A 12704-nucleotide genomic window follows, 5' to 3' on the forward strand; every position below is an offset into this window, starting at 1 on the left:
ATTATAAGGAAATATATATAGACAAATTTGTCCTTAATTCCTTTGCTGCTGTTAAAATTACACAGTGGTCCTTTGGTTCCTCCACCACCATTCACTCTGTCGTCTTCTTTCTGCAGGGAAAACCTTGGGGGCTGGTGCCTTCGGGAAGGTTGTTGAGGCCACAGCTTATGGCTTAATTAAGTCGGATGCAGCCATGACTGTTGCTGTAAAGATGCTCAAACGTAAGTTTCTTCAGGCTACTGCATGTGCCCAACAGCAGTTTGCCAAAAACAAAATTTTTTTTTTTGCTAAAATAAGATGTTTCTAATTTTAGCGAGTGCCCATTTAACAGAACGAGAAGCCCTAATGTCTGAACTCAAAGTCTTGAGTTACCTCGGTAATCATATGAATATTGTGAATCTTCTTGGAGCATGCACCATTGGAGGTAAAGCCAACTAATTATCAAAAGGGGGGAAATTTTGATATGATTTTGACAGTGCTCGACTAATAAGTTCCTTGCAAGATTTTTACCCAGGTCATTGTTACTTCTTGCTAGATTCTCCAACCCCCACCCATTATTGTTCTGAAAAATGAATATCTTAGTTTTATCATCATGGGGTGGGACAGTCCAGGACATACTTTAGTTACTGTGCTATATTATATGTCACGTCAAAAACATTGACCTCTTGAATATCTGGAGAATATCTTATCTGTCCAGAAAACTTTTACTTTTATCTCGCAGGCTTTATATTTTGCTGGATGAAGTCCCTAAAGGGTTAATAGTCATTTGCATACCATAATTAAAAGTAGGCCTTTAAGCCTACCAGCTCTCAAATATGCACCAAGTGAGGCAAGCACTTCACTTTTGTTAAAAATAAATTTCTAATCCTGAAGCATCCGTTGAGCCTCCCATCGGGAATTTCGTTTTGGTCTAAAGGAACAAAGCCATGTGAAAGAAGCTGTTCCTTGAGATCTGGAGAGCTCCACGGTCAAGTTGACAACTTTATATAATTTCTTAAAACAGTCCCCATAAATGTCGCTTCACCACATCATGAATAGTTCATGAGAAATTTCTGCCCAAGTTAATTAGGTGCCTGTTAACTTCAGAGCTGCAGTTTTAGGCATTCACAACACCAAGAAAATGTTTGACTTAGAGTGCTCAGAGCACAGGTAATGCCCTGTCATTCCAGGTCTCCCCCATTTTCTGACGGGTCTCAGCCCGCTTTCCATGACATTGGTTTTTCTGTTATGCTTCACTGTGCGCCCTCATGAGCCCCACTGTGTGTGAGCAGAAGTGAATCCAAGGATTCACGTAGGAAGTTTGATAATAGTATAACCAGCAGTCATACCTGGCCCCTAACCACTCAGAAATTTAGGTAAAAAGGGGCTGGTATGTTTGGTTTTATCCACATAATGCTGCTTTTTGATGAGCAGTGTTAATAGATAGGATTGTGTTGGTACCCAGTAGGCTTATCTATTGAAACTGAATGTTACTGACCTGGATGAACCTGTGGTATTTTTATGGGAGTCAGGGTTTGTCTGTATATCTCGACTAGTTCTTTCTAACTTTTTTGCATATGCATATAGGGCCCACCCTGGTCATTACAGAATATTGTTGCTATGGTGATCTTTTGAATTTTTTGAGGAGAAAACGTGATTCATTTATTTGCTCAAAGCAAGAAGATCACGCAGAAGCAGCACTATATAAGAACCTTCTGCATTCAAAGGAGTCTTCCTGGTAAGACTGATTTCCCTAAATAGTCAGCTGTTGACAGGCAGCTCTGGGGTCATAAGGGTTTGCAATTAAGACTGATTCTTTAAAAAAAAAATGAACTGAGGTACTTTGAGGTGCAAAATCAGAATTATTAAATCATTTAAATGTGATTAACAGTTCACGAAGTTCCAATAGTGTTTTTAAAGATTCAGGTAGTGTTAAACTTAGATTTTTGCTCTTTTTTTTTTTTTAATGCATACTTAGTTTTTTCCTAAACATTTGTTCTGTCCAACTGTGAGAACTAGATACCTGTTTCCCTTGTCATGGTTCTGCTCTTGAGTGTCATTCCATTTATACTGTAGAGCCTGCTTCTATATGCATCTTTACAGCGAGACACTGTTTATAGGGAAAATGCGAAAGCTTGTCAAGTTGTCACAGTACATTCCTTTAAAACTTTTAACAGAATGGCAGAAAGCTCTGAACATAACTCTGCATGTAGGTTTCTTGCCATCTACCTCTAAATTATTTCTATATACTTTACCCTTTTAAAAAAACTCATTATGCTATAAAAAGGCGCAACTACTGTAGCATATTTTAAGAAATTCTGCACCTTATTTTCATCTCTTTCATCATTGATAGCATTCTGAATTTAAATAATGTGTAAAGAGCTTCAAGTTCCTTTAAGGAGAATTTGTGGTTTACAACTTGAATAGAAATCTCTGCTAAGCCTTGCCTCTTTTTTCCAAATGTTGTTAAGATCCACCAGTAAAACAGATTTCCTAGATTCACTCAGCCCAACAGAAATCATAGCTCTCAAGCCCCATCCCTTATACTTTATATTTCTGTAGTTGTGTGGTGGGCTTTTTCTCTTCTCTTTATTCACTGTATTCCCTACATTTTGAGATGGGAAGACTTGGTCTCCTAATCTCTTAACTTTAGGCCCTTAAGGAGGCCTCAGTAAATGTTACTGATGGACAGTTACCTCTTAAAGCCCCTTTTTGTATCTCTGGTTAAAATTTTAAACCCCAGGTGAAGCTTTTTAATTTTTTCTAATCCTATAAACTCGAGTACTGTCAAGTGGTAGTAAAACACAGTACCAGCCACCTTTTGTTAGTTTCTCCAGAGCATATGTTCTTTATATGAACAAATGAGCCACTTTGCCTTATTTCTAAAGCCTTGGTCTCACATGTATTTTTTACTTTCTGAAATAGTGGCCTAAATTGTTCAGTCCTGTGTGGTGTTCTTTGTGCTTTGGGATCCCATATGGGACTGGAACCATCCACACACTCCGAAGGAGATAGTTGTCATGGTGTTTCTATGCTAATCACAAGCAGGAAGTACTAGAAATCTTGAAGACTCTCCAGCCAAATGTTGCAGATTCAAGAGGTCCAGATGGTTCAGAAAATCATCCAAATTATTGGTGTTCATCTGAACCAAACTTGTTTTTTTTAAACCTTTTTCCATCAGTTGCTGTATGTTAATGATCTCTGTCTTCTCCCCATAACACATCTCAGGAACTCTGGTTCTTTGTCTCTTTCATCCTGTCTCTTGGGGCTAATTTACAGAGTTTGAAGTAATGTGGGATAATGCTTTTGGGCTCTGTTTTCCATTAAATCTCTAGTGTCAAGAGATGGAACATTTCTAACCTGAGTCTTGTCTCTCAAGAACAGAAAAAAAACCCCTCTCATTCCTGGGGATTGGACCCTAAGGTTGAATGTTAAAAATTCATCTCTTACGGAGGAAGATTTTCTTCATTCAAACTTGGCAATATTTTCTTTGAATAAAATCAGCCTCTTATGTAAAAGGGGATGGGGAGATAGAGCCCACCCCTACGGTGCTTCCCCCATTTCCCATTTTATTCAATCATGGTCTCATGGATGTTTTCTCTCTCGCAGTAATGATAGTACTAATGAGTACATGGACATGAAACCCGGAGTTTCTTATGTCGTACCAACCAAGGCAGACAAAAGGAGATCAGCAAGAATAGGTAGGTACCCATCAAGCGATAAATCAACTTTATTTAGAGGAGTCCTCATATACCACCATAGAATATAACACTCTTCCTCGTAGTGACCAGTTTTCCTGTATAGTAGGGTTCAATGGCAATGGCAATAGTGGTCAGTGGCAGTTAAGGGTTCCCAGGGGGTGTTCAGAGTCAGAGCATGGGTTATTGTATCTAAGCATCGTAATGCATCTGTGAAAATATATGCATATTAAATATGCATTTTGCATATATGATTATTTCAAATATTTATTTTGCATATCAAAAATAGGAGATTTTTATATGAATCCACTATCCTTCTCCTGTAAAGGTTTTATAACCTAGCCCAGGATTGTGAATATTAGTTTGTGACTCAACATCTACCTGTCCTCAACACTGGGGGAGGTCATTGGCCTGTAAGTTCGCATCGGTTCGTTCTTTACCAGCCTTTGTTATTGATGTCACTCACTGTCTTTTGTTTTCTTCACCTTTAAGATGTTCATTGATAACAAAATCCTTCTCTCAACAGGCTCGTACATAGAAAGAGATGTGACTCCCGCCATCATGGAAGATGACGAGTTGGCCCTGGACCTGGAAGACTTGTTGAGCTTTTCTTACCAGGTGGCAAAGGGCATGGCCTTCCTGGCCTCAAAGAATGTAAGTGGGAGTGATTTTTAGAAGAATCTTTTTTCACCAGAATGAAGCATTTTAGAGCCATAGTTAGAATGCAGAGTGTCATTTTAAAGTGTGGTAACCAAAAGCAGAGGAAATTTAGTTTCTTTATATTCCAACTGCTGTCTCGTTGGAATTCCTGTTCTCATTTATAAGCTTTAAAGTTCAATCCTGTCTAAATGAGCTTTCTATGAATACTTTTATATGCAATGAATTCATTTATACCTTTTGGCTTTTAGGATATAGAAGCTGTTAGGAAATAGGTAATTATTTTATCAGCAAAAGGAAAGAGTACCTCATATAGCTGCAGTGCTTGGGGAGGCATATACTTGGGTTTCATTAAAGTTGGACTACTAATATTGCTTGTATGGTTTATAAAGTGTTGGGGGAATTAGGGATCAGAGAGAATAATAAACATTTGGGAAAAGAATGGGGATGGGAAGGGAATGATGGAACCAAAACAGGGAACATGATCTCAGGACGGGTAAAAGGAATTCCTGAGGAAGTAGGATGAACAAAATAGGAAAAGGTCACAGAGCCAACTCTTATGTGTCATGGGCGACATTTACAAACAATTACCAAACTAAAAGAGGGATACAGGATGGCTGAAATAAAGAGCTTCTTCCCTGTGTCCTTGGAAAGTGTCAAGTTGAAGTTCCAAAGACCTTTTAGAAATTCTATAAAAGCACATTTACAGAGAAGCATGCAAAATGAGTTTTCAGTGTAAAAAATATGATACAGCTATTTAATGTATTTTCCTATGAATGAAAGCAGTCCCAAGAAAGCATTTATTCAAGTTGGTTTAGGAAAGTGATTATAGTAATTAAGGTCCTAACGATGTGAAACACAAATCTGGAGCATCATTCAAGGCATAATTTAGATACTTGTTTTTGGTGCACCAAATAATTGAAATGTAAAGCAAAAGTATTGGATTTGTACAACATAAGCAGCATTATAGTATTAAACATAGTTTTCACTCTTTAAAGGTTTAAAATAAAGTTAAATGGCTTTTTCTCCCTCTCTTCTGATAGTGTATTCACAGAGACTTGGCAGCCAGAAATATCCTCCTTACTCATGGTCGAATTACAAAGATTTGTGATTTTGGTCTAGCCAGAGACATCAAGAATGACTCTAATTATGTGGTCAAAGGAAACGTGAGTACCTTGACAGTCCAGTGAAGGGTTTTAGTTTCAAGTTTTCATAAGAACTGTTTTTTATGATTTTCATAATGCAAATCCTACCTTTGAGATACCATGCATTTTAGCAGTCAAATTAAGTGTACTTCAGCAAAATTTGCATGCTATGCTGAACATTACTACAACTAACATTCCGATAATAGAATTCCTAATTCTAATTGTGTAATTATGGGACATGTGAAGGAAACAGAAATAGCCTTAGTTTTCATTAGAACCAGCGAATAGCAATGAATTCGATTTTGCTCCAGTGAAACAAATGTGAACTTGAAGGTCACAGCGGGAGAATTTTATTTTGAGATTGACAGGCCATGTGAAAAAGATTAAAATCTAAGATAATGTTCAGAAAGAGGTAGACAGAATGTTGGCTCTTACAATCAATAGAGAGCTTACTAAATAGGTTCGTAAGTTATATTCGGTTTATAGAACATGGTGATCTTATTTCAAAGTGCTTTATTTCATTGCCAGTTTTCATTGTATCATAAACTCTTGAGAGTAGAATGCAATGTCTTCACATTTGAAGAGTTGTAGTACATTTTAGTGATGTTTGTCTGAGATGAAATGGGTTTGTAGAGGTTGATAGAGTTCATGATTTCCAGAACAGTCCCCCATTAATATGGGAAGTCCTGTATATATAGTCTTCTACATGATTTTCCCAGGCCCATTTCTGTAGTCCAGATTTATTCCTGGAGGTAGCTCTTTGTGCCCCTTATGATAAGGTAATACTTTCTTCTTCGTCACTATGGCATCTCTATGGGTTGGCTGTATTTGACTTGGCTTTGTAGAAACATTGTCAGTTGACCTTCCTTATCAAAGCATGCATTTCTAATAAATCTCCTCTGCAGCTAGATTTCATGATTAGGACCATTAATAAAATTATGTTCTTTTCCTCCTCATGCACTGTTGGAAGGAAGAATGTAAGGTTGTTGTTTAGTCCTCTGAATAGTGACAAAAGGAAGAAGGTAGCAGCTTCTGGACCCAGTCTCGCCAAGCTCGAATCTGGCTCCACCATCTAGTGGCTGTGTAATACTTGGCAAGAATTATCCAACACTTCTGAATGGTGGTTTTTCTCCTTTTGGGAATAATACTGTCAGTTGCACCATAAAGATGTAATGATGACTAAATCAATTAATATATGCAAAGTCTTTAGAATAGAGCCAGGCACATTGTAGCTAATAATTATATGGCACTTATTCTGACTATTCTTTATAGCTGTCTTATGTGAAATATCCATAATCATGACAATGATTATGCTGCAGTTCATTAATAGCTTGTTATTGGTTAGTGACCTTGGTTGGAATTAACAAGGATGGATTAGTTCCTACTAGGCTTCCCTATTGTGGACTCCACCTCAAGTTAGTTGAACTAACTGATCTCAGATGTCACTTTCACTGGGCTACTGAGTAAGGAAAATTTATGGACAAGTTAAAAAAAGGATGTAAACCTCATATAGCTTGTTACTGCCCCAAGATCTCCTTGTTGTGTCAATTTCTCTGAAAGTCCTTCCATTTTTACATGGGTTCTTAGTCATTTTTGTGCCATGGTCTCTTTCTTAGTCTGGCAAATCCTGTGGATCTTTTGTCAGAAGCACTGTTTTAAATGTACAAAATAAAATAAGTAGGATAATTAAGAGTGCAGTGAAATTGAAATACAGTTATCAAAATATTAAAAAGTAAATTTGTGATATGGCAATAGATGTGCTTTGTTACACAGAATTACATGCTATAGCTGTGGGTCTAAAAACTGCTGTAATTTCAAAGTGACGGTGAATGTAAGCACTGTACTATGATGAAGATAGTTGTGATTACTTTGGTGACAAAGTCACAGGTACTGCTCAGACTACTGTGTTTAATTGCCTTTGTTCAGAATTTAAGGAAATACTAAACTTCATTCTGAAGTTAGTGTGAGCTGGAATATCATTTCTTCCCTTCTACCTTCACAGGTGCCTGAATTCAAAATACCTGTAGACCTCAGGTTGAGAGCCCCTATAGGAGCTTTAGCACAAAATCTCAGGGTCAGGGAGGATAATTGGAAGGACATTTTTTTCCCTATAGGCTAAAATAACTTTAAGACTATAAAAAAAAGTCTTAGTTTTCGATTCTAAATGGATTAAGGGAAGGATTGATTTTAGTTTTCTGTGGTACATTAAGATCCAGGAATCCAGAACATCTTTAGGAGGAATAGTCATGCAAAGTTTGGCTCGATTTTAGTAGAAAGGATTCAGGATGTGAAATTCAGCTGTTGAATGTAAGCCCTGAGTCCGCTACTCACCTCCCTGGAATAGTCAGTCGTCATAGACCCCCACTGCGTACTGAGTGCTTGCTTATGCCACACTATTTCTCAGGTATTAGTGAGTCGGGCAGGACTGTGCTAAGCATATTGACCCTCATTATCTCATTTAACCCATAAAACAGCTCATGTAACTTGAAGTATTAGTTTTGTTTTATAGAAGAAAATACAGAGGCTTAGCTATAGATTTTTAAGTGACCTTTCCCAATGTATTAGTTAGGGATAATTTTCGTTGTATATGATAGAAAACCCAAAAGAAGAAAAAAAGAAGTATAGGAGTAGCAGGCCAGGCCTATTGTAGGGGCTCCATGAAGTGCTCAGGGACCAAATCTTTCCCCTTTCTGTTTTTTACCATCCCTGGGTGTAGTCCTAATCTTCATGGTCCGAGATGGCCACTGCTAGTGAGGCCACCACATCCAGAAGGCAGGACAAGAGGCGAGAGGGCAAAGGCACATGCCAACTGTATTTTAAAGAGGCTTTCCTAAAGCTTCCCTACAACACTTGTAACTTACTTGCAAAAACTGAGTCACATGACTATACCACACTACAAAGGAGCTGGGAAATGCAGTTCTTATTGTGGGGAAGCCATGTTTCTAGTATTAAAGGAAAAGGGGAAAACATACTCAGTGGTAACTGACAAGCCTGTGTCACTCAAGGCCGATGGTGGAGTCAGAATTAGAGCCTATGTCTGTCTGTCTCTGATGCTTGTGCTGTAGCAACTCAGTGTCCACATCTTGAAAATAAGGATAGTATACTTGTGTGCTGCCTATTTTGGAGGTAGTTGGGATTCATCTGAAGTCATATAGATAAAAGGCTTTTGTGAGAGGACAGGTAGGCTCTCACCTCCACCTCTCAGATGGAGCTACATCTAGAGGAACATACTCTATTCAGTTTTTTGGAGCTCCTTAATTAACATTGTGCTTCCATGACAGGCTCGGCTACCTGTGAAGTGGATGGCACCTGAAAGCATATTCAACTGTGTGTACACATTTGAAAGTGATGTCTGGTCCTACGGGATTTTTCTGTGGGAGCTCTTCTCTTTAGGTAAAATGGTCCTTGCCAAAAACACCCTCATAAGCTCAGAGCATCTTCTTAAGGTTTTATCAGTGTCCTGCTTTCTTATGACTAACACTGATTTCCAAACCATTTGTGCCTCAGGAAGCAGCCCCTACCCAGGAATGCCAGTCGATTCTAAATTCTACAAGATGATTAAGGAAGGCTTCCGAATGCTGAGCCCCGAGCACGCACCTGCTGAAATGTAAGGGCCAAGATGTTTTCCTTCAGCTTATGTTTCCCCTTTTATTTTTCGTTTTAAAGACAGAAGCCCAGATGTTGAGGGTTTTCGAGTAGGCCAGTTTGAAATGTCACCTGGTTCCTGTTTAGGACCCTAGTCGAATGTCATTTCTGTAGCTTATTTTCCTAATCTCTTGTCACCACGTGCACAAAAGGTTTCAGCAGCATTTCATACATAGAGCATGCCATTCAGAATGTCCAGTTGCCTAGCCCTGGAATTATTTTTGGAATCATTGCACGGCATGCACCTGAGGACTGGTGAAACGCATTGAGGAGTGATGGAACGCGGCCCTTGTTTTGCAGGTATGACATAATGAAGACTTGCTGGGACGCTGATCCCCTAAAAAGGCCGACATTCAAGCAGATCGTTCAGCTGATTGAGAAGCAGATTTCAGAGAGCAGCAATCATGTGAGTACCGCTGGCCGGGCCCAGCATCTCCCTTCTTTCTGTCTCAGGTGTGTCCTTCTTCTCAGGCTCTGGGGGTGGGCACTACCTTCCCCATCCCTTCTCTCCTTGGCTTAGGCTGTAAATTGGACTTTGGGTGGGACAGTAAAGCAAAGGAAACAAGTTCGTTCTGCCCAAAACCTCTCTTCTGAGCCATAGAAGGATGTGAGATGAAGGGGGAAGAGAGCGGAGGGCTTCACACTCAGAAGGGTGGAAGTAGAAGTTTCCATAAGGATTTGCGACATTTCCTTCCCCACCCCAAATGCTGGTCATGGGGTCGGCATAGGTTCTCTCACATGTCAGGGCCGTTCAGCTTTTGGAGGGTTGGGGTGATGTGAACTAGAATAAAAGCATAGAAAAGACAGCCTATGACTGCAGTGAAATAAGCCTTCTGCTCAAACAAGCATAGCCGGAAAATGGCAGAGAGCTGCCATGCCCACAGGCCATGAAGAATGAAGAGTTGTTTGAAGTTGTGAGATGCCTCCCAGTGATTTGGGGAGGGAGGAATTCAAAACCCAAATCTATTCTTTCTTCCTCTTTTAAGAAAGATGCCTCCTTAATTTGACTCAGATTTTTTAAGTTGCTTTCTTTCTGGATTGTGTGCTTGGAGCTCTCTTTTCTAAGTGTTATACCACTGGTACTTTTGGGTTAAAGCTTGCTCTTCTGGGTGTCAAGACATATTTCAAATGAAACAGCATTTTCTGCCCAAGTGCTTGATTCTCAGTGGAAGACCCATGGAAGGGCCACTGATTTCTCAGCAAGTTACATGGGCTGCTGGGTTGTAGTCAGCCTCTTAGATTTATAAAGCTTTTAAAGAGATTAGGTAATTCCTGTTTCTAGAAGTGTCCTAACAGAAAAAGCACTTTTTTTTTTTTCTTTTTGGGCCATTACTTCCCACAAAATTGGACCTTGGGGAGAATGAGGGGTAAAGCAAAAGTGACATTTTCTTTTGTTTACCTGATTTGGTTTGGGACTGTGAAGTTCTTTCAACTTTCTTTGTTTAATAGTCTTTGTCAAGTTATTTGTGATTCTGAAGCTACAAATGTGCCCTGTTCATCACTGTGCTCAGTGTGGGGAATACTATATTGACTATGGACTTGTTTTCCTCAGATTTATTCCAACTTAGCAAACTGGAGCCCCAACCAGGAGAACGTGGTGGTGGACCATTCTGTGCGGATCAATTCCGTGGGCAGCAGCGCCTCATCCACCCAGCCTCTGCTTGTTCATGAAGATGTCTGAAGCAAAACACGTCTGGGGTCTCCCCAGTGCAGCGATCCCCATTCTTCTGGTTTCTATGACTCTTTTGTTCAACTAGCATCCTACTCCAGGATAATGGACACCTACTGTAATCCTGCCTTTATCAGCACAGTTTAGTGGCTGATGATTTTTGTCATCAGTCCCCGTCCCCCTTGCCAGGGTTCAAACTGCATCTATTCTCCATAGCAGAGTAGCTCCCAGTAATGAAAAATGATTCTGAGTTGGAGAAAGGGAGGGTTGGATGGGCTTTAGACACCTTGAGTCCTTTTTCTGAGCCTTCTCTATTTCTGTAGGAAAAGTATGGTTGATAGTTTATTTGAATAAATGGCAGTAGTCACCTTCGGCCCTCGTAACCATCCATAATGATATGATGGTGTAGCAAGATTAGAAGCTGAAAGCTAAGCCCTTGATGTGGAAAATAGAATGTTATTAGGACAAAGGTCAGGAGTCTGTGAATATCTGGGCTTCAGAACTCTATTTCATGCTGGGAATGAGACATAGACCATGAAAAAAATGCTCCCTGAGCATGAATGAAGACTTGCTGCTGAGCGTGAGCCTTTGTGCTACTGACCTGCTTTCTAACCAGAGTTTGCTATTAGGGAGATGAATTGGCAAGAGGGCCTCCCCAGCCTGCATTTGTATATACTCATCCTCCAATTGTACATGTTCATATATCTGAGGGGGGAAAACCCACAGTTGTCGTTTCTGGATACAATTCTGGCTCAAGTCTGCTGTATGTAGGAATAGATAAGGAGCCAGGCAAGTTTGAAGGACATAGTGCTCTGAGAGAGAGAGAGACAGAGAGAAAGGGAAGGCATAATTGTCAAGCACAGTTTTAACAAAAATCTCCTCTTGTAGCCAATGAACTTACTCATAGATTCTCCACAACAAGCCTACTAGCTTCACAATGGCATTGTGTTCAATGGATTTGATGCCATTTGAAAAAGATTGACTGCATGACTCTGGCAGGAGTGAGAAAATAGTGCTGCCTTAGCTTGGAGCAGGAAATAAAACTTAGATTCAGCCTCCTTTGCAGGCACGTCCTGGACACCGGGCCAGTATATATGTGTGTATGTGTGCGCATGTGTGTATGCTTGTAGAAAAATCTTTTGGGGGGTATTCTTGCCTTGAGCCCAAGAGGGTCCTTCAGTACCCAAAAAGTAGCTTGGCTTTCACTATTCATGCTGCTCTTGATTCCCTTCACCTAGCTGTCCTGAGAAGCTTACCCAAAGCTTACGTAGAGGCATATAGGACGTGGAGTGCCTAGGTTCTTATTTATTTGCAATCCACCTGCACTTAAGGCACTCTGTTATTTATACTCAACATACTGTACTCATTCCTTAGACCTTATTAATGCTACTCTCCCACTGAAATGTATTTAAATTTTACCCGTTAGGTTGTAGCTTGGATATTATTCTTAGAGTTTACCTTCTTTTTCATCACTGCCAAACTGTAAGAGGTCCATATGTACATGACAAGGTTTGTGTGTTGTCTTGCAAGATTCAGGTATGCTGCTTTCACGGTTTCCCCTCTAGGTCCCTTAGATGACAGTTAGAGAACTGTGGCCATTTATCTGGAAGTAACCATTTGCACTGGAGTTCTATGCTCTCGCACCTTTCCAAAGGTAACAGGTTTTGGGGTTTTTGGTGTCCTTTTTTTTGCCTTTTTTTTTTTTTTTTTTTTTTTTGGTCAACGAAAGATTGTCACTGTTTGACATACTTTTGAAAATTTCCTTTGTGTTTCTGTTGACTTTGATTAGAGCAAGAAAAGTGGTTGTTAACTGTAGATGTCTAGGTACTTCAGGGGCACTTCACTGAGAGTTTTGTCTTGGATATTCTTGAAAGTTTATATTTTTATAATTTTTTTTTTACATCAGATGTT

General features: G+C 39.6%; 1 protein-coding gene across 3 annotated transcripts in view; it reads left to right on the top strand.

Annotated features, from left to right (window-relative positions):
- The window catches only part of KIT (KIT proto-oncogene, receptor tyrosine kinase), a 78343-nt gene extending 65867 nt beyond the window's left edge, over positions 1-12476 (top strand). For all 3 annotated transcript variants that reach the window (XM_054582191.1, XM_054582192.1, XM_054582193.1), the window contains exons 12-21: positions 117-221; positions 314-424; positions 1567-1717; positions 3589-3680; positions 4204-4331; positions 5378-5500; positions 8761-8872; positions 8987-9086; positions 9425-9530; positions 10677-12476. In XM_054582191.1, coding sequence (XP_054438166.1) covers positions 117-221; positions 314-424; positions 1567-1717; positions 3589-3680; positions 4204-4331; positions 5378-5500; positions 8761-8872; positions 8987-9086; positions 9425-9530; positions 10677-10805 — 1157 coding nt within the window. In that variant the 3' untranslated portion in view covers positions 10806-12476. The remainder of the gene's footprint in view (positions 1-116; positions 222-313; positions 425-1566; positions 1718-3588; positions 3681-4203; positions 4332-5377; positions 5501-8760; positions 8873-8986; positions 9087-9424; positions 9531-10676) is intronic.
- Positions 12477-12704: the final 228 nt, after the last annotated feature.

The sequence above is a fragment of the Pteronotus mesoamericanus genome, unplaced genomic scaffold (genome assembly GCF_021234165.1).
Source record: "Pteronotus mesoamericanus isolate MK-2021 breed Mesoamerican mustached bat unplaced genomic scaffold, CSHL_Meso_final contig_68, whole genome shotgun sequence".
In the NCBI taxonomy this organism is placed as follows: Eukaryota; Metazoa; Chordata; class Mammalia; order Chiroptera; family Mormoopidae; genus Pteronotus; species Pteronotus mesoamericanus.